Here is an 18536-nt window from a genome sequence, read left to right as displayed (position 1 = left end):
CCTGCACATCCTGAATATTATGGGCAATTTAGCATGGCCAAACCACCTAACTCATCTGTCCTTGGTCAAGAATGGGTCAATATCTGGGTCCATCCCCTGTTTTGACTGCTAGAACACCTCCGGGAAAAATTCCAAGAGGTAGCCATCTATGTAGCCACCGCTCAATGAAAGGAAAGATGGTATTTCCTTAAGGCTCCTGGCCAAATAAGAGGACTGCAGCTCCAAAATTATGGCAGACCCACCACCAGAGATGACGTTGCCACTCTGGGAGGGAAGACATGAGGTTCCAGTCATCTGACCCCAGGTGAAGGGGTTAGATTTCAATTTAAAAAAAAGAACTAGTTTAACACTGCAGGTACTGGAGAGTTGCCTGCTGAGCTTGGGCTTGACCATCAACTAGGGTTGGGTGGGGGAGATCCTCTCTTCTATTGGGAAAAACTTCAGAAATTCATCCCAATTTCAACCTGAAACTTTCCCCCTGCCCTGACCTGTATTGGGACTGCAGATGTTCAGTGTATGAGCAGGAACCCCAGCCAGCATTCCCATTAATTTCACACTCTACCAAATTTGAAATACAATCAAATGTTTCCCTCCCTGTTTATATGGGAGGGAAGAAATGAGATGATCTGTGGCTGATGTACTATGACTTTAACTGTAATAAGGAAGTTGAACAGTTCATCAACTTCACCAACACATTCCACCTGACCTTAAGTTCACGTGGACCATCTTGGACACCTCCCTCCCCTTCCTGGACTTCTCCATCTCAATCAACGGTGAGAAACTCAACATGGATATCTTCTACAAACCCACTGACTCCCACAGCTACCTGGACTACATGTCTGCCCACCTGCCTCCTGTAAAAACACTATCACTTATTCCCAATTCCTCCATCTCTGCTGGATTTTCTCCCAGGAGGACCAGTTCCACAACAGAACACACCAGATGGCCTCCTTCTTCAAAGACCGCCATTTCCCCTCTCATGTGGCCAATAATGCCCTCGAGCACATCTCATCCATTCCCGCACTTCTGCCGTCAAACCCCATCCTTCCAACAGCACAAGGACAGAACACCTCCCCCCTCACCCCACCACCCCCCAGCTTCACCTCTGCCCCACCAATCTCCTTATACAGCGCATCATCCTCTGCCATTTCTGCCACCTACAAATGGACCCCACCACCAGAAATATATTTCCCTCGCCACCCCATCTGCATTTCGTAAAGACCATTCCCTCCGCGACTGTCTTGTCAGTTCCAACTTACCCTCCCCTCCCGGCACCTTTCCCTGCTATTGTGGGAATTGGAAAACCTGTGCCTGCACCCACGCCTCCCCACCAGTTTCCTCATTTCCCCTCATCCCACTTTATCCCAATTCTAATCTTCCAACTCAGCACCACTCTCATAACCTGTCCTTCCCACCTATCCGGTCTATCCTCCTCTCCAACCTATCACCATTACCCCTACCTTCGTCTACCTATCGCACTCTCAGCTTACTTACCCCAGCCCTATCTACCTCCTATTTATCTCACCAACCCCTTGGCCCACAAGCCTCATTCCTAATGATGGGATTTTGTCCGAAGCGTCAATTTTCCTGTTCCTTTGATGCTGCCTGACTTGCTGTGCTTTTCCTGCACCACACTCCCGACTAAATCTCCAGCATCTGCAGTACTGACTTTCTCCTCCTTAAACTGCAGTATGTCATCATCCTTTTAAATGAAGATATGCAAAATAAAACTAAAAAGGAAAACACTGTTGGGCCACTGAGGAGATAGGTCAACATTTGCCAATTGCAATATTGCCCAAAGAATCTCCTTCCTCTTTAAATGTACTTAAAATGTACTTATTCGTACATTCTAAGCAACAAAGAATTGTTGCTGCATTTCAGTTGAACGAGGTTTGTCTGGTGAAGCATTGGCATTATCGTGTGCAAGTCTCATCTTGTTTGGATTATAAAAAAATCTAAGGTCAGTTTTCCAGTTCATAAATGAAAGAGTAAGAATATACAACAGCATTTGTTTTGTTGCAAAAACATCAGGATCTAAGCAACTGGATCAAATACTTGTGTAATCTGAACCACAACCATAATAACTGGCATGAGAACAAAAGGTCTTGGACTTTATTGCATAATACTAGTTAAGAAAACTGTCAATTATACAGTTATGTTAGTCACCCATTTTGTAGATTGAATGCAGTCCAAGCTTTTAAAATAATCAAACAATTGATATAGGACATGCAGCGGCTAATTCATGGAAGAGCCAGTAAAATGGGTCACAGATATGATTTCAAGACAGATGAGGATTATCAGATCAGTCACGATCCCACTGAATGGCAGAGCAGACTCGATGGGCTGAATGGCCTGCTTCTGCTCCTAAGAGATCTCCACGAAAGTTTAAAAACTAATACAATAACAATTGTTGTTTAAAAAAGAAGTTAGCTAAACCTTGATTTGGTTGAAGCATTCAAATATCATTCTAATACATTCCTTGTTCACTGAGGAGTAGTGAAATGGCTTTTGATGTATCCCAAAAGGGAAATTAAACTACTTCATGTTTTTCCCAGCTAACACTGGTGTAAGAGGAAGCAAAGATAGGTGGAAGGACAGGTAGTGTTGAGGAAGTGGAGAGGACTTGGACAGGCTAAGAGAGTGGGCAAAGAAGTGGCAGATGGATTATAATATGGGAGACTTGAGATTATGCACTTTGATAGGAATAATAGTGGCAAAGACTATCATATAAACAGAGAAAGACTTCAGAAATCTGAAGTACAAAGAGACTTGCAAGTCCTGCTTGAGGATTCCTTTAAGGTTAACATGCAGGTTTAGTTGGCACTTAGGAAGACAAATGTAATGTTAAAATGCATTTCAAGAAAGCCACAGTACAAGAGCAGAGATGTCTTTCTGAGGCTGTATAACACTCTGGCCAGTCTGCATTTGGAATATCACAAACAGTTTTGGGCCCCATATCTAAGGAAGAATGTGATGGCTTTGGAAGGGGTCCAGAGGAACTTTACAAGAATGATCCTGGGAATGAAGGGCTTGCCAGATGATGAGCAGATGAGGACTCAGGGACCATAGTTGATAGAATTTAGAAGGCTGAGGGAGAGATCTCATTGAAACTTACAGACGAATGAGAAGTCTGGATAGAGTGGAGCTGGAGAAGATGTTTTCATTAATAGGAGAGCTTAGGACCCAAAGGAGTCTTCAGAGTGAAGGGGTGATATAGAACATAGAACATAGAAAAATACAGCACAGTACAGGCCCTTCGGCCCTCGATGTTGTGCCGACCAAAGCCTACCTAAACTACACTAGCCCAATAACCTCCATATGCTTATCCAATGCCCGCTTGAATGACCATAAAGAGGGAGAGTCCACCACTGATACGGGCAGGGCATTCCATGAACTCACAACCCGCTGAGTAAAGAATCTACCCCTAACATCTGTCCTATACCAACCTCCCCTTAATTTAAAGCTGTGTCCCCTAGTAACAGCTGACTCCATACGCGGAAAAAAGTTCTCACTGTCAACCCTATCTAAACCCCTAATCATCTTGTACACCTCTATCAAATCGCCCCTAAACCTTCTTTTCTCCAATGAGAACAGCCCCAAGTGCCTCAGCCTTTCCTCATACGATCTTCCTACCATGCCAGGCAACATCCTGGTAAACCTCCTCTGCACCCGTTCCAGTGCCTCCACATCCTTCCTATAGTATGGCGACCAAAACTGTACACAATACTCCAGATAAGGCCGCACCAGAGTCTTATACAACTGCAACATGACCTCAGGACTCCGGACCTCAATTCCTCTACCAGTAAAGCCCAGTACGCCATATGCCTTCTTCACAGCACTATTTACCTGGGTGGCAACTTTCAGCGATCTGTCATGGACACCAAGATCCCTCTGCTCATCCACACTACCAAGTAGCCTACCATTAGCCCAGTAATCCATCTTCTTGTTACTCCTACCAAAGTGAATGACTTCACACTTAGCTACATTGAACTCCATTTGCCACCTTTCTGCCCAGCTCTGCAACTTATCTATATCCCGTTGAAACCTGCCACATCCTTCTTTGCTGTCCAACACTCCCCCGACTTTCGTATCATCCGCAAACTTGCTCACCCAGCATTCAAGCCCCTCCTCCAGGTCATTTATAAAAATGACAAACAGCAATGGTCCCAAAACAGATCCTTGTGGAACACCGCTAGTAACTGCGCTCCAAGATGAACCATTACCATCAACTACGACCCTCTGTCTCCTTCCAGCCAGCCAATTCCTCTAATGCACCCTCAATGCCATACCTCTGTAATTTTTGCAGTAGCCTACCATGGGGTACCTTATCGAATGCCTTACTAAAATCCATATACACCACATCTACTGCTTTACCCTCGTCCACTTCCTAAGTCACCTTCTCAAAGAACTCATTAAGGTTTGTCAGGCACGACCTGCCCTTCACAAAACCATGCTGACTATCCTTGATCACATTATTCCTATCCAGATGTTCATAAATCCTATCCCTTACAATTCTCTCTAAGACTTTGCCCACAACAGAAGTGAGACTCACTGGCCTATAGTTACTAAGGCTGTCTCTACTCCCCTTCTTGAACAAGGGGACCACATTCGCTATCCTCCAGTCCTCTGGCACTATTCCTGTAGACAACCACGACATAAAAATCAAGGCCAATAGCTCCGCTATCTCCTCCCTAGCTTCCCAGAGGATCCTAGGATAAATGCCATCAGGCCCAGGGGACTTATCTATTTTCACCCTTTCCAGTATTCCCCGGACCTCTTCCCTACATACCTCAAAGCCATCCATTCTAATCACTTGTGACTCAATATTCACATCAAAAACAACGTCCTGTTCCTGAGTGAATACTGACGAAAAGTATTGATTTAGTGTTTCTCCAATCTCCTCTGCCTCCAAGCACAACTTCCCACTACTATCCTTGACTGGATCGATACCTACCCTAGTCATCCTTTTATTCCTGACATACCTATAGAAAGCCTTAGGGTTTTCCCTAATCCTACCAACCAAGGACTTTTCATGTCCCCTTCTCGCTGCTCTTAGCTCTCTCTTCAGATCCTTCCTGGCTACCTTATAACCCTCAATCGCCCCCACTGAACCTTCACACCTCATCTTTACATAGGCCACCCTCTTCCCTTTTACAAGGGATTCCAATTCCTTATTAAACCACGGCTCCCTCACAAGACCCTTTCCTCTCTGCCTGACTGGTACATACTTATCAAGGATACCCAATACACTGACCCATCTAACGAACTTGAGCTGTAGCTTTCCCAGTCAATATCTGGGAAGTTAAAGTCCCCCATAACAACCACCCTATTACTTTCACTCTTCTCCTGAATCATCCTTGCAATACTTTCCTCTACATCTCTCAGACTATTAGGAGGCCAGTAGAAAACTCCTAACAGGGTGACCTCACCTTTCCTATTTCTAACCTCAGCCCAAACTACCTCAGATAGCAAGTCTTCCTCCATCATCCTTTCCACCACTGTAATACTATCCTTGACAAGCAATGCCACACCTCCCCCTCTTTTACCCCCACCTCTGACCCTACTAAAACATTTAAACCCTGGAACCTGCAATAGCCATTCCTGTCCCTGTTCTACCCACGTCTCTGTAATGGCCACAACATCCAAGTCCCAGGTACCAACCCACGCTGCAAGTTCACCTACCTTATTTCTTATACTTCTGGCATTGAAGTATACACAATGATCCTTCAGAACTGAATTTCTGAAGGGGAAATTTTTTCAGCCAGAATGTGGTGTATCTGTGGAAACTATTGCCACAAAAAGCTGTGGAGGTCTTGTGGAGTGTCTTTAGGTTCTTGATTAGTTATAGGATTAAGGGTGGAAGGGAGAAGACATGGGGTTGAGAAACATATCAGCAATGATCAAGTGATGGAGCAGACTCAGTTGGCTAAATAACCTAATTCTGTTCCTATATTTTATTATCATATGGTCTCACCACAGCTTAATATGATGCTCACAGCTCATCAGGTAGCTATCCTTTATCTTGACTGGGATTTGAAGGCGCTACATTGTCCGGTGTGAGAGGGAAACCATACACTGGAGGCACAACAGTTGTGAACTAGAGGGTTAATCACAAAGAGTTAGTGAGTAGAAAGTATCGGCTTTTCTTTAGGGATAAAGTGAGCTCAAGAAAATGAGGAATAAATATGGTAATTAGTTTCATCAGCCAATTTCCTCCAAAGAGAGTGACCAGTTTGTCCTATTGCAGTTTGAGAGTTTCCTCAGAGTTATGTCCACTCTACCATTATAACTTTGCCAGAAGTGTGACAGAATCACTGTTTCTGCACATTATTGGGGCGAATGCCAAACCAGCATGTAAGTGACAGTGGAATGTGGGTTCTGGAGAAATGCTGGTGTTTACCCAGCTCTACAACCAGGAATAGTTTCACTTCATGGTTCAGATTTAACAGCAGATGGAATTTGCGAGCTGGGCCTCCCGAGGCTGTGTATGGAGAACTATTTGTAAAGCTTTTCTGATTTCCCATAAGGTTGATCATAATGTGTTGCTGCCCTTTGCCAATACTGTGCCTCAGAATGTTGTTTCCCCTTTCCTTATAATCATGAAGCACGTGATCTTTTAAATGGATATAGAGTCATAGAGTCAGAGATGTACAGCACGGAAACAGACCCTTCAGTCCAACTCATCCATGCCGACCAGATATCCAAACCTAATCTAGTCCCATTTGCCAGCATTTGGTCCAACTCCCTTTAAACCCTTCCTATTTACTGACCTATCCTGATGCCTTTTAAATTGTACTGGCCTCCAACACTTCCTCTGGCAGCTCATTCCACACATGCACCAACCTCTGCATGAAAAGGTTGCCCCTTAGGTCCCTTATAAATTTTTCTCTTTGCACCCTAAACCTATGCCCTCTGTTTTGAACACTCCCACCCCAGGGAAAATACCTCGGCTATTTACTTACCCATGCCCTTCATGATTTTATAAACATCTATAAGGTCACCCCTCAGCCTTGAATGCTCTAGGGAAAACAGCCCCAGCCTATTCAGCCTTTCCCTATAGATCAAATTCTCCAATCCTGGCAACATCCTTGTAAATCCTTTCTGAACTGTTTCAAGTTTCACAACATTCTCCTGATAAGATGGAGATCAGAATTGCACATAATATTCCAAAAGTAACCTAACCAGCCACAACATGACTTCCCAGCTCCTGTACTCAATGCTCTAACCAATAAAGGCAAGCATACCAAACTCCTCCTTCACTACCCTATCTACCTGCGACTCCACTTTCAAGGAACTATGAACCTGCACTCCAAGGTCTCATCGTTCAACAACACTGCCCAAGACCTTACCATTAAGTGTATAAGTATATAACACTGCTCTGATTTGCCTTTCCAAAATGTAGCACCTCACATTTATCTAAATTAAACTCCATCTGCCACTCCTCAGTGCATTGGCCCATCTGATCAAGATCGCATTTACACTGGAGTAATCTTCTTTGCTGTTCACTACACCTCCGATTTGGTGTCATCTGCAAACTTACTAACTGTACCTCCTATGTTCACATCCAAGTCATTTACATAAATGACGAAAAGCTGTGGACCCAGCACCAATTCTTGTGGCAAATCACTGGTCACAGGCCTCCAGTCTGAAACAATTTAAAAATAAACAAAATTGACCATTTGGAATGTATTCACATATCTAATGTTGGATTTAAACATTTCTGCTCACTTTATTTGAAGCCTGTTTCTTCAATTCTGTAATTACTATCAAAGTTATAAAATATGTTCACATTATCAGTGTTTCTTATATGTTGGCAATTTATTATCATTAATATTAAATTTAAAGTCATATCCTTAGCTTTCAGTAAACAAGAACTACTATGAAGAATAACAAAGTTAGTTAGTTGTTCAGAAAATAAAAAGTACTGGAAATCACAGCAGGTCACGCAACATCTGTGGAGAGAGAGCAAGCTAATGTTTTTAGACCAGAAATTAGTTTCCAAATTATTCTCCTTGTTGGATGCATCACTCACTAGTATCACTTACTGGGAGTTTAAACATGTACATATATGAATTTTTAGCTTCATGAAATTACCAAATTACCTGTGGCTCATTGCTTTCCAATGTCTCAGTTACACTGTCGATGCTGCTGCTACTGGTATCACTCATTTCTTCACTGTATTGCCTTTTCTTCAAATGTTTCTGGTGCCTATTAAATACATCATTGAAGCTCCAGTTAAGATTAATGACAATCTGATCAAGTTTTTAAAAGAAACGTTGAAAGGATTCAGGTTGCAAAAATGCAAGTGTCATTTAATGGAGGCAACTGGGGTCTCACCTCCTGGCTGGTGAGCCAATGATAACCCCCTTGTTGCCTCCTTTAGGGAAGCATGCTGCATGAAGTGCCACTCAAGTACTCAACTGGAAGGGTTGGGCTTTCCCCAGGATCGAGAACCAGGTGCGGAGGGTTAGGGGAGGGGTGAAAGCTCAGACTGTCAAGGGCTACAAGACGAGCAGAGGCCAGCAGCTGTATTGAACAACAGTGTCACAGGAGAGTGTTGGTTGGACACAGTACAACATCTATCCGACACCAAACTTCAATGCTGATTCCAGGCCACAGTTGAGTGAGGGTCATTGGTGAGCCATGTTCACATCTAATATGGTGCCTTAGGTGGAAGAGGTTACTCTTGGCTGGCCCCTCACCTCTGAATGATGGGTTCCTTCTTCAGGCAGAGTGCATTTAAGTGAGGGAATTCCTCACAGTTTCCCTGTCTGCCCCCTCACTCCCTCCACCTGCTGCCAGAAAGCTGCAAACATGACCACGTGGGGTTGTTTGTTGCTGTGTGGCGAGCAGTCTTACGTCCACCAACAGTAGCAGGTTGAGGTCCTTAACTGCACACTAACTGACCACTTAAGGGCACGGATGGCCACTTCAATTGGCAACAAGACATGGAGGCCATTCATGGGCCTTTGAACTACGACGGAGAGCACGATATCCCATCTATGATTTTCTCAGTGCTAGTAAAGTACCAAGAATGAAATGTCACAATTTTAATATTTGCTGCAGCCCATTTAAGAGTGAAACTAGGAAGCACTGGAACAAAGCTTTTTTTTATAACTCTATGAAGCAGTCCTGCAGTTGGGCAATGTTAGTCACTTTGTGTGAGCTTCAAACTTGCACAGTCTCAATACCATTTCTGTCTGTGGAACAACATGTCAACAAATACAAGTGAATACAAATACGAATAAACCATTCATTACAATCTAGTTACTCCCTCTGAGACACCGTGCTGGCCAGAGAACAATGGCAGCTGATACTTAGGGAAATTCCACTGTATTATTGCCTAATCTGTAGTCCAAACTGTTGTGGCATTTCTGTTTAGCATTTACGAACAGATAGGCAACACATTGAGCTATTTACTTTGCACCTACATTTGCAACTAGATGCAAAGTCATAATTCATGTGTACTTCACAACTATCTTTATCAAGGTAGAAGATGCAGCCAAAATTATGATGAAACATAGTTGAAACACTGGGTGGGCTAACAATTGGAAAATGGAATCGTTACAAAGGATAATGATACTGCCATCAGGATTGGATGGGACCCATTGGAGGATACAGGGAGACATAAGGGTGTAAGTTTTGGAGTAACTAGTCATCAGCTAGCTTCGGACTCAGTCCAGCAAAGGTTCATTTATCTTGGTCCCACGGATAAGTGAGTTGTATGACGAGATGTTGAGTCAATTTGGTTTATATTTGCTGGAATTTAGACGATGTAATTGAAACATTTAGTATTATGAAGGGCTTGACAGAGTAGATATTGACACATTATTTCCTCCAGATTGGGAATCTAGAAGATGGAGACACAGTTTTGGGATAAGGAACCTATCATTTAAGGACTGAAATAAAGGTACATGTGGGTTGTGTGATTTTGGAATTCTCTACCATAGAGGATCATCCATGCACCATTGTTGAATATATTTGAAACTGGAAGAGACAGGATTTTAGGCTTTGGGGAATCAAAGGATATGGGGAGTGGTGGGAAAGTGTTGTTGAAGCCAAAGACAGCCCAAGCCAAACCAGAATCATATTGAATGTTAGAGCATTCCTGTTGATGTCCTTATACTTGTTAGATACAGGGATGGTGCCAAGGGGACTAAAGAAATGCAAATATTATTCCCTTGTTTGAAAAATGGTGTAAGGATAAGCCCAGCAACTACAGGCAATCAGCATCTATTTGTTTTTCAGATTTAATGAAATGGATTGAATTTCTTGATTAATTGACAGGTAAGGTAGATTAGAGTTATGTGATTATGTGGTGTATAGGATCCAGAGAGATAAAATGTCATTTGATAGGCTTATCAAGAAAACTGAAGCACATGTAATAAAAGGATTGTAATAACATAGGTATGAAATTGGCTGAGCAACAGGAAACATTAGTTGTAAACAATTGTTTTTTAGACTGGAGGAAGGAATACAGAATTTCCTATGGTCACTATAATGATCTCTGCTTTTCTTAATGTGCACTAATGGCCTAGACTTGGGTCTACAGGGCACAATAGTAAAATTTGCAAATGGCACACAATTTGTATGTTGAGGAGGATGGCAATCAACTTCAAAAGGACATAGACAGACTGGTGGAATGGAAAAGTATGCAGCTGATTAAATTTAATGCTGAGAATTGTGAAGTGATACATTCTGATTGGAGAAAATGGTGAGACAAACTGGGGCAAAAACATTAAAGGAGGTATAGCAGCAGGTGAACCTGGGGGTATCTGTGCACAAATTGTTGAGGGTGATAAGGTAGGTTAAGAATAGTTTAAAATGTTTGTCCTTATAAACATAAGCATAGAGTGGAAAAGCAAATTATGAGAAACTTTTATAAAGCCTCAACTGGAGTACATGTCCACACTATGGGAAGGCAGAGAAGGCATAAGAAAGAGTGCAGGAAAGACTGATAGCAACGTTCCCAGGAATCAGGAACTTCAGTTATAAATGGGAAAGCTGATGGGAGAGCCTTTAGCTTCCTGGATTCTATTTTTTAGAATTCCCTTCCTAAATCTCTCTCATTCGGTCATAGAGTCATACAGCATGGAAACAGATCTTTTGGACTAACTAGTCCACACCAACTTAAACTAAACTAGTCCCACTTACCTGCTCTTGGATCATATCCCTCCAAACCTTTCCTATTCATGTACTTATCAAATTGTTTTTTAAATGTTGAAACTGTACCTGTATGCACCATTTTCTCTGGCAGTTCATTCCACACACTAACTACTTGCTATCTACAAAAAAGTGAACCCTCATGTCCTCTTTAAATCTTCCTACTCTCAATTAGACAAATGCCCCCTAGATTTGAACTCCCCCACCCTAGGGAAAAGACCCTAATTTCTTAATCTCCCACACTCCGGTGCAAAAAGTCCCAGCCTATCCAATCTATTTTTATATCTCAAACCCTCGATTCCTGACAACGTCCTGGTAAATCTTTTCTGAGCACTGTCCAGATTAATGATAACCTTTCTGTAGCAGGACATCCAGAACCACACACACTACTCCAGAAGAGGCCTCATCAACTTCCTGTACAACCTCAGCATGACGTCCCAACTCCTATACTCTCCTTTTCTGCTTCTTCCTTCAAGTTGCTCCTTAAAAACCATCCCTTTGATTAAGCTCTGGTCATCTGCTCTAATAGACTTGGCATCGAGTTTTGCTTGAGAAGCATTCTGCTAAGCATCTTATGAAGTTTTGTTACATTAAAAGTGCTATGTTAGCACAAGCTGTTGTTCTGAACATGGGATATATCCAAACAATATTCTAAAACATCAGGGCAACAACTGCCTTGCGAGACAGTAACTCTTCAAGAATTTCAGGTCCTTAAATTTTTTTGCTTTGTCATCAGATTATTGTACAATCATATTACCATGTTGGATTTAATCAGAAATCACTCCTTAAAAAAAACTAAAATTAATTGTTCGATGTGTTTTGAATCCTACTTTAAAAACATTCACTGGAATGCATTTCTTTATAAAACAGTTGCTGTGGATTATTAAACATGATCTGGTTGGACTCACCTGTAGCAATGTATAACACAAGCTCCCATTGACAGCAGACAGATTAACACAACTGTGCATACAGCTATAAGCACATTACGTCTCTTCTCTTCCTCAACACGATGCAGTTCCCACCATTGTAAGTCGCTGTACTCACATCGCTCCCCGACGTAGCCTTTGAGACAGCTATTAAAATGGCCAAACATTTTATGACAGGGCAACACTATAATTAGAGTCATAGAGATACACAGCACAGAAACGGACCCTTCGGTTGTACAGAAAGATAAACGCATTCTGAAGAAGGGTCACAGGCCATAGAATTATAGAGCCATATAGCATGAAGCAGACCCTTTATTCCAACCTGACCATGCTGACCTAGTTCCATTTGCCAGCAAAATGTTGTAATTGTTCCAGCCTCCTCCACTTCCACTAACAGCTCATTCACACACACACACCACCCTCTTCATGAAAAAGTTACCCCTTAGGTCCTTTTTAAATCTTTCTCCTCTCACCTTAAACCTATGCCCTCTAGTTTTGGACGAAAGGAAAAAACCTTGATTATTCACCCTATCCATGCCACCTCATAATTTTATAAACCTCTGTAAGGTCTTTCTAGACTTCCTATGCTCCAGGAAAAAAGGTCCCAGCTACTCCAGCCTCTCCCTTTAGCACTATAACCCTCCAGTCCCAACCTCTTCACAGATTCTGCTAGACCTGCTGTTTCTCCAGCTTTTTATGTCAGATCTTCAGCGTCTGCAGTTCTTCGTTTTAAAACTATAATTGTATTCCCAGTAAAGGACATAGTACATGCAATGTCAATGTGATGCGAATTGCTGGACCTCACACTTCTGCCAAAGAAATCAGGGTTAGAAAAACCAATTCAAAACAGTTAGATCATCTTCCTGGAAGTGGGCAGAATGGCTAGTGTGGCTGACTGAAACAAAATTAGGCCTCTTGATTGTGCTACAAAACGTCCTGGTGTCTGTTTAAAGTTCCCAATCCCCAAATTGAACAAAACCTGAACTGTTAAGCTTTTCCAGGTCCACAGCAGTCTTAACCAACAGTCCCTAAAAGGGTTCCACGAGAAAGGATTATTTTTATTTTATAGCCTGAATATGCAGCCTGGAGAATCAGACATGACATTCTCCATGCCACAATCCTACTGTAGGCACTTCCAGCCCATGCTTGCATTCTTCCCTTTGACTTAAGCCCTCCCTAGCAGGTGAACAGAGTGATGGGCAGTACAGTGGCTCAGTGGATAGCACTGCTGCCTCACAGTGCCAGGGACTGTTCATTCCACTCTTGGGCGAATGTCTATGTGAAGTTTGCACATTCTCCCCATGTTTGCATGGGTTTCCTCTGGGTGCCATAGTTTCCTCCAACAGTCTAAAGATGTGTAGGTTAGGTGGATTGACCATGCTAAATTGTCCCATAGTGTCCAGAGATGTGTAGGTAAGATTTGGCATAGGAAATGTGGGTTATAGGGATATGGGAGGGGGATGGATCTGGGTGGGATGCTCTTTGGAGGGCTAGCATAGACTTGATGGATTGAATGGATTGCTTCTACACTGTAGGGATTCTATGATATTGGCAGGGCGATTCACAGAACAATGCCCTGCACCCTTTGTTTCACATCCCTATCCCTCCCTATACCCCCTCAACCCCCTTGGAAGAATGGTGTAAATGACCAGAATAAAAAAAATGTCCTATTTTACCCTCTCTTTTTTTAGAGAGTTCAGGACTTCACTTTAGACAAATCCTACATACCACAGGATGTCAGGCTGCCTGACATACTGAGTACCTCCAGCATTCCCTTTTCCTGTATCTAATCATTTCAGTTTGAGACTTTGTGCTATTATCCTGTACCAACTGCCAAAATACATTTCATGTGACAACACTGCCCTCTGGTGCATTTGAATTTTTAAGAAAATAAACTTTCATCAATTTCACTGAAGGAACGGGCTGAATCTTGAATCTATGGTCTAGCTCACTGCTTTTCACTGGGTTCCTCTGCTTTTCCTGCAATTGTGCATGTGAACTACCAAGAAAATATGGAATCAGTTAGGGTAATTTTGAACTTGGCTAATAGGTTAACACAGCCAAGCTAATTTGGCTACTGCACATCTCTTCTGATTTTCATGGAATCCGTTGCTATGCCTGTATTTACTGTTTTTACATGAATACTCACAGTCAGCATTACCCACAATCAGACTGTTTCTCAAACACTGGCCTGATTAATTTTTTTTAAACTTTGGGACAGGGTGTCAAAGGTCAGGGATGGTCCTCGTTCCTGAATCTGACAATGAGGGGGCTTGAGGTTGTTGAAGCTGTTACTAGTCAGGATTGTGTCTGGGCTACCCCTTTAGTTTGCAGACTGGCTTCCAAAGCAGAAAGGCTAATCATAGAAGCTCCCGTTTCAAAGGAGCTGTCAGCAGCAGTTATGAGTTTCAATATGAAGGTGCACTTTTCGATATTTTTAAAAATGTAGCAATGAAAAATAGAAAAAGCTATCAAGTGGATGAGGAGTGCGAAGGGAAAGGTCCAATTGTCTTGGGCTACAACAGCATAGATAACATTAGGAAAGGTTTATATTGGTACACTTGCCTTCATTGGTCAGTGCATTGAATATTGGACTTGGGAAGTCATGTTGCATCTGTACAGGACATTGGTGAGGCCACTTTTAGAGTACCACATACAGTTCTGGTCACCCTGCTATAGGAAGAATGTTATTAAATTGGAATGGATGCTGAAAAGATTTATAAGGATTTACTGGGACCAGAAGTTTTGAGATGTAAAAAGAGGCTAGGATGTTTTTTCCCTGGAACATAGGAGGTTAAGGGGTGACCTTACAGAGATTTATAAAGTCATGTGGGGCATAGATAAAGTGATTGGCAAGGGTCTTTTCCCAAGGGTAGGCAAATTCAAAACTAGAGGATGTAGTTTTAAGGTGAGACGGTCAAGATTTAAAAGGGACGCAAAGGGCAATTTTTTCCCACAGAGGAAGAGGTAGATGCAGGTACAGTTACAACATTTAAAAGACTATTTGGACAGGTACATGAATAGGAAAGGTTTAGAGGGATATGGACCAAATGCAGGCAAATGGGACTAGTTCAGTTTGGGAAACCTGGTTGGCGTGGATGAGTTGGACCAAAGGGTTTGTGCTGCATGACTCTATAACTCAGGAGGCATGGGATAGAGGGAAATTTGGCCAATTGGATAGAAAACTGGCTAACCGGTCGAAGTCAGAGAGTGGTGGTAGATGGTAAATATTCAGCATGGAGTCCAGTTACAAGTGGAGTTCCGCAGGGATCAGTTCTGGGCCCTCTGCTGTTTGTAATTTTTATTAATGACTTAGATGAGGGAGTCGAAGGGTGGGTCAGTAAATTTGCAGATGATACAAAGATAGGTGGAGTTGTGGACAGTGAGGAGGGCTGTTGTCGGCTGCAGAGGGACTTAGATATGATGCAGAGCTGGGCTGAGGAGTGGCAGATGGAGTTCAACCCTGCCAAGTGTGAAGTTGTCCATTTTGGAAGAACAAATAAGAATGCGGAATACAGGGTTAATGGTAGGGTTCTTGGTCAGGTGGAGGAACAGAGGGATCTTGGGGTCTATGTACATAGATCTTTGAAGGTTGCCACTCAGGTGGATAGAGTTTGTAAGAAGGCCTATGGAGTATTATCGTTCATTAGCAGAGGGATTGAATTCAAGAGTCGTGAGGTGATGTTGCAGCTGTACAGGACTTTGGTTAGGCCACATTTGGAGTACTGTGTGCAGTTCTGGTCGCCTCACTTTAGGAAAGATGTGGAAGCTTTGGAGAGGGTGCAGAGAAGATTTACCAGGATGTTGCCTGGAATGGAGAGTAGGTCATACGAGGATAGGTTGAGAGTTCTCGGCCTTTTCTCGTTGGAACGGCGAAGGATGAGGGGTGACTTGATAGAGGTTTATAAGATGATCAGAGGAATAGATAGAGTAGACAGTCAGAAACTTTTTCCCCGGGTACAACAGAGTGTTACAAGGGGACATAAATTTAAGGTGAAGGGTGGAAGGTATAGGGGAGATGTCAGGGGTGGGTTCTTCACCCAGAGAGTGGTGGGGGCATGGAATGCGCTGCCCGTGGGAGTGGTAGAGTCAGATTCATTGGCGACCTTTAAGCGGCATTTGGATAGGTACATGGATGGGTGCTTAATCTAGGATAGAAGTTCGGCACAACATCGTGGGCCGAAGGGCCTGTTCTGTGCTGTATTGTTCTATGTTCTATGTTCTAACTCTCATGAAGTAACCGGGGGTTAAATTAAAAAATAGAACCAGAACAGTTAAAATCTCTGGACTTCTTTTGTTATCTGAGCCACAAGAAAATTAGCATAGAGTAGATAGGATAAAGTGAGGACTGCAGATGCTGGAGATCAGAGTCAAGAGTGTGGTACTGAAAAAGCACAGCAGGTCAGGCAGCATCTGATGTGCAGTAGAATTGACAGTTCAGGCAAAAGCCCTTCATATGCTAGATCGGTTCAGTGCCTTTAATTCATGAGTAATTAGGAGAATAGTGTGGATGAGATGGGTTTTAACTGATAGGACACTAGCACTAATACTTGGGAAAGAGAGGGAGCCATGCAGTTAGAATGTCTGAACCACAATGAGACCATACCATCTGAATGACTAGAGAGGACATTAAACAAAATAGTGTTGATACAGTTACATGAGAAGAGATTTATAAAATTAGTGATAAAGGAAAAGTCAATAATGCAGGTTAGTGATCTGGCGAATGGTAACTAGGCATAGAATTTACAAATACATCAACAAATTGATGTCATGTGAACATTGTTGGATAGGCCAATATTTATTGCCTATCTCTAATTGTCCTGGAGAATTTGTTGGTGAGCTGTCTTCTGCTATAGTTCTTGGATTATAGGCACATTTACAGTGCTGTAAGAAAGGGCTTTGAGCTAGTGACTATGAAGGCAGTGTGATATCATGCAGTCAGAATGGTGAGTAGCTTGGAGGGGAACTTGCACGTGGTATTGTTCCCACGTATCTATTGACCCTTACCCTTCTAGATTGGGTTTGGGAGGTGTTGTTGAGGGACTCTTGGTGAGCAACTGCAGTGAAAACCTTGTAGATGGTGCACATTGCTACTAAGTCAGCATTAATGCTGGAAAGAGTTAATGCTGAAAGTAGTGGATGCACTGTCCATTAAGTTGTATGTTTCACCTTGGATGGTCTCAAGTTTCTTGAATGTTGTACTCATCCAGGAAACTGGGGAGCATTCTTTTGCATTTCTATTTTGTTCCTTGTAAAATGGTCAGATAGGTGCTGGGGAGTCAGCAGGTGAGTTACTCTTCTCAGAGTTCCCAGCCTTGAATTGCTTTGCTAAACAGTATGGGTAGTCCAGTTTAGTTTCTGGTCAATGGTAACCCCCAGGATGTTGATAGTGGTTGTTTCACTGTTGGTAATGCCATTCAATGCCTCCAATAATCTCATTATGAAAATAACTGCACTTCAAAAGTTGTGAGGCACTTCAGGACAGCCTAAAATTGTAAAAGCTGTTATTTTTTCTTTACCATTAACATTAAGTCCAGTTGTAGCAGCTGACTGTTGCCTGATGGTGCAAATTATATTTCTAGTGGTTTCTTCAGTTTTTGACTACTTAGAAGACAATTTTGTAATCAATGCTTGTATGTGAAACACACGTCGTTGACTTCACTTACTTGCATGCAAACACTGTTATCTCAGGGATGTGGAAACAAACTCCTCCATTCAGACAGAAATCCTCATGCGAAAGTGGACAAGTCACAACGTTATTATTTTGCTTGTATGTGGTTGTTTCAAAAATAGTGCTCCTGACAGTTACTTCCATCAAGCCATCAGTGGGGAAGGCTGAGCCAATCACACCTGAGAGAATTGTAGACATTTTATACTTTGCATAGTTCATGCTGCAGAGCTTACGATTGATGGGGGGGAGGGAATGAGGTACTCTGGTCTTTTAACATTGTGTCTGGGAATACGGACATATATTGCCCATCCCTAGCTATCATTATGAAGTTGTAGGTGCCATTTTATTCATCTGCTAAATTTGCTGAAGATGCTTCCACAGTTCTGTTAGAAAGTTTAATTTTTTTCAATCCAGAGACCATGATGTAAATACATGTTTAAATAGAGTTGATATGTGACTTGGTGAGACGGAGTTGCCATGTATCTACTAACCCACCAACTAGTTGACGGAGTGGGCTTTGTGCATGCAACTTAATCAGCAATAAAAATACTTCACGTCAATAAACTTATCCATACGGTTACATTTGAACAGTTGAAGAATTTGATGAGACATAAAATGTCATTACAATCTCCCTCTCCAGTAGCAAGGAAATGTTCAGAAGTTAGAATTACTAGGAATTTCATGGAATAACTTAGTTGCTGAGATTGATTCTTCCATGTGGTATGGTGGAAGTCTTAATTATGTACATACAGGAATTTCTGCTGAACTGCCAGCAA

The 18536-nt window shown here is 42.4% G+C and overlaps 1 protein-coding gene across 5 annotated transcripts in view; it reads right to left on the bottom strand.

The window, feature by feature from the left end:
* Positions 1-18536, bottom strand: part of egf (epidermal growth factor) — a 156523-nt gene that overhangs the window by 16210 nt on the left and 121777 nt on the right. For 3 of the 5 annotated variants that reach the window (XM_072581987.1, XM_072582122.1, XM_072582209.1), the window contains 3 exons: positions 17756-17939; positions 12072-12236; positions 8103-8208 (listed from right to left, as the gene is read on the bottom strand). In XM_072581987.1, coding sequence (XP_072438088.1) covers positions 8103-8208; positions 12072-12236; positions 17756-17939 — 455 coding nt within the window. Of the gene's footprint in view, positions 1-7549; positions 7646-8102; positions 8209-12071; positions 12237-17755; positions 17940-18536 lie in introns of all 5 variants that reach the window. The other 2 variants (XR_011962012.1, XM_072582302.1) reach the window with 2 other exon arrangements.

This window comes from Chiloscyllium punctatum, chromosome 1, assembly GCF_047496795.1.
Source record: "Chiloscyllium punctatum isolate Juve2018m chromosome 1, sChiPun1.3, whole genome shotgun sequence".
Lineage (NCBI taxonomy): Eukaryota > Metazoa > Chordata > Chondrichthyes > Orectolobiformes > Hemiscylliidae > Chiloscyllium > Chiloscyllium punctatum.
This window is presented reverse-complemented; position numbering and strand designations above follow the sequence as displayed.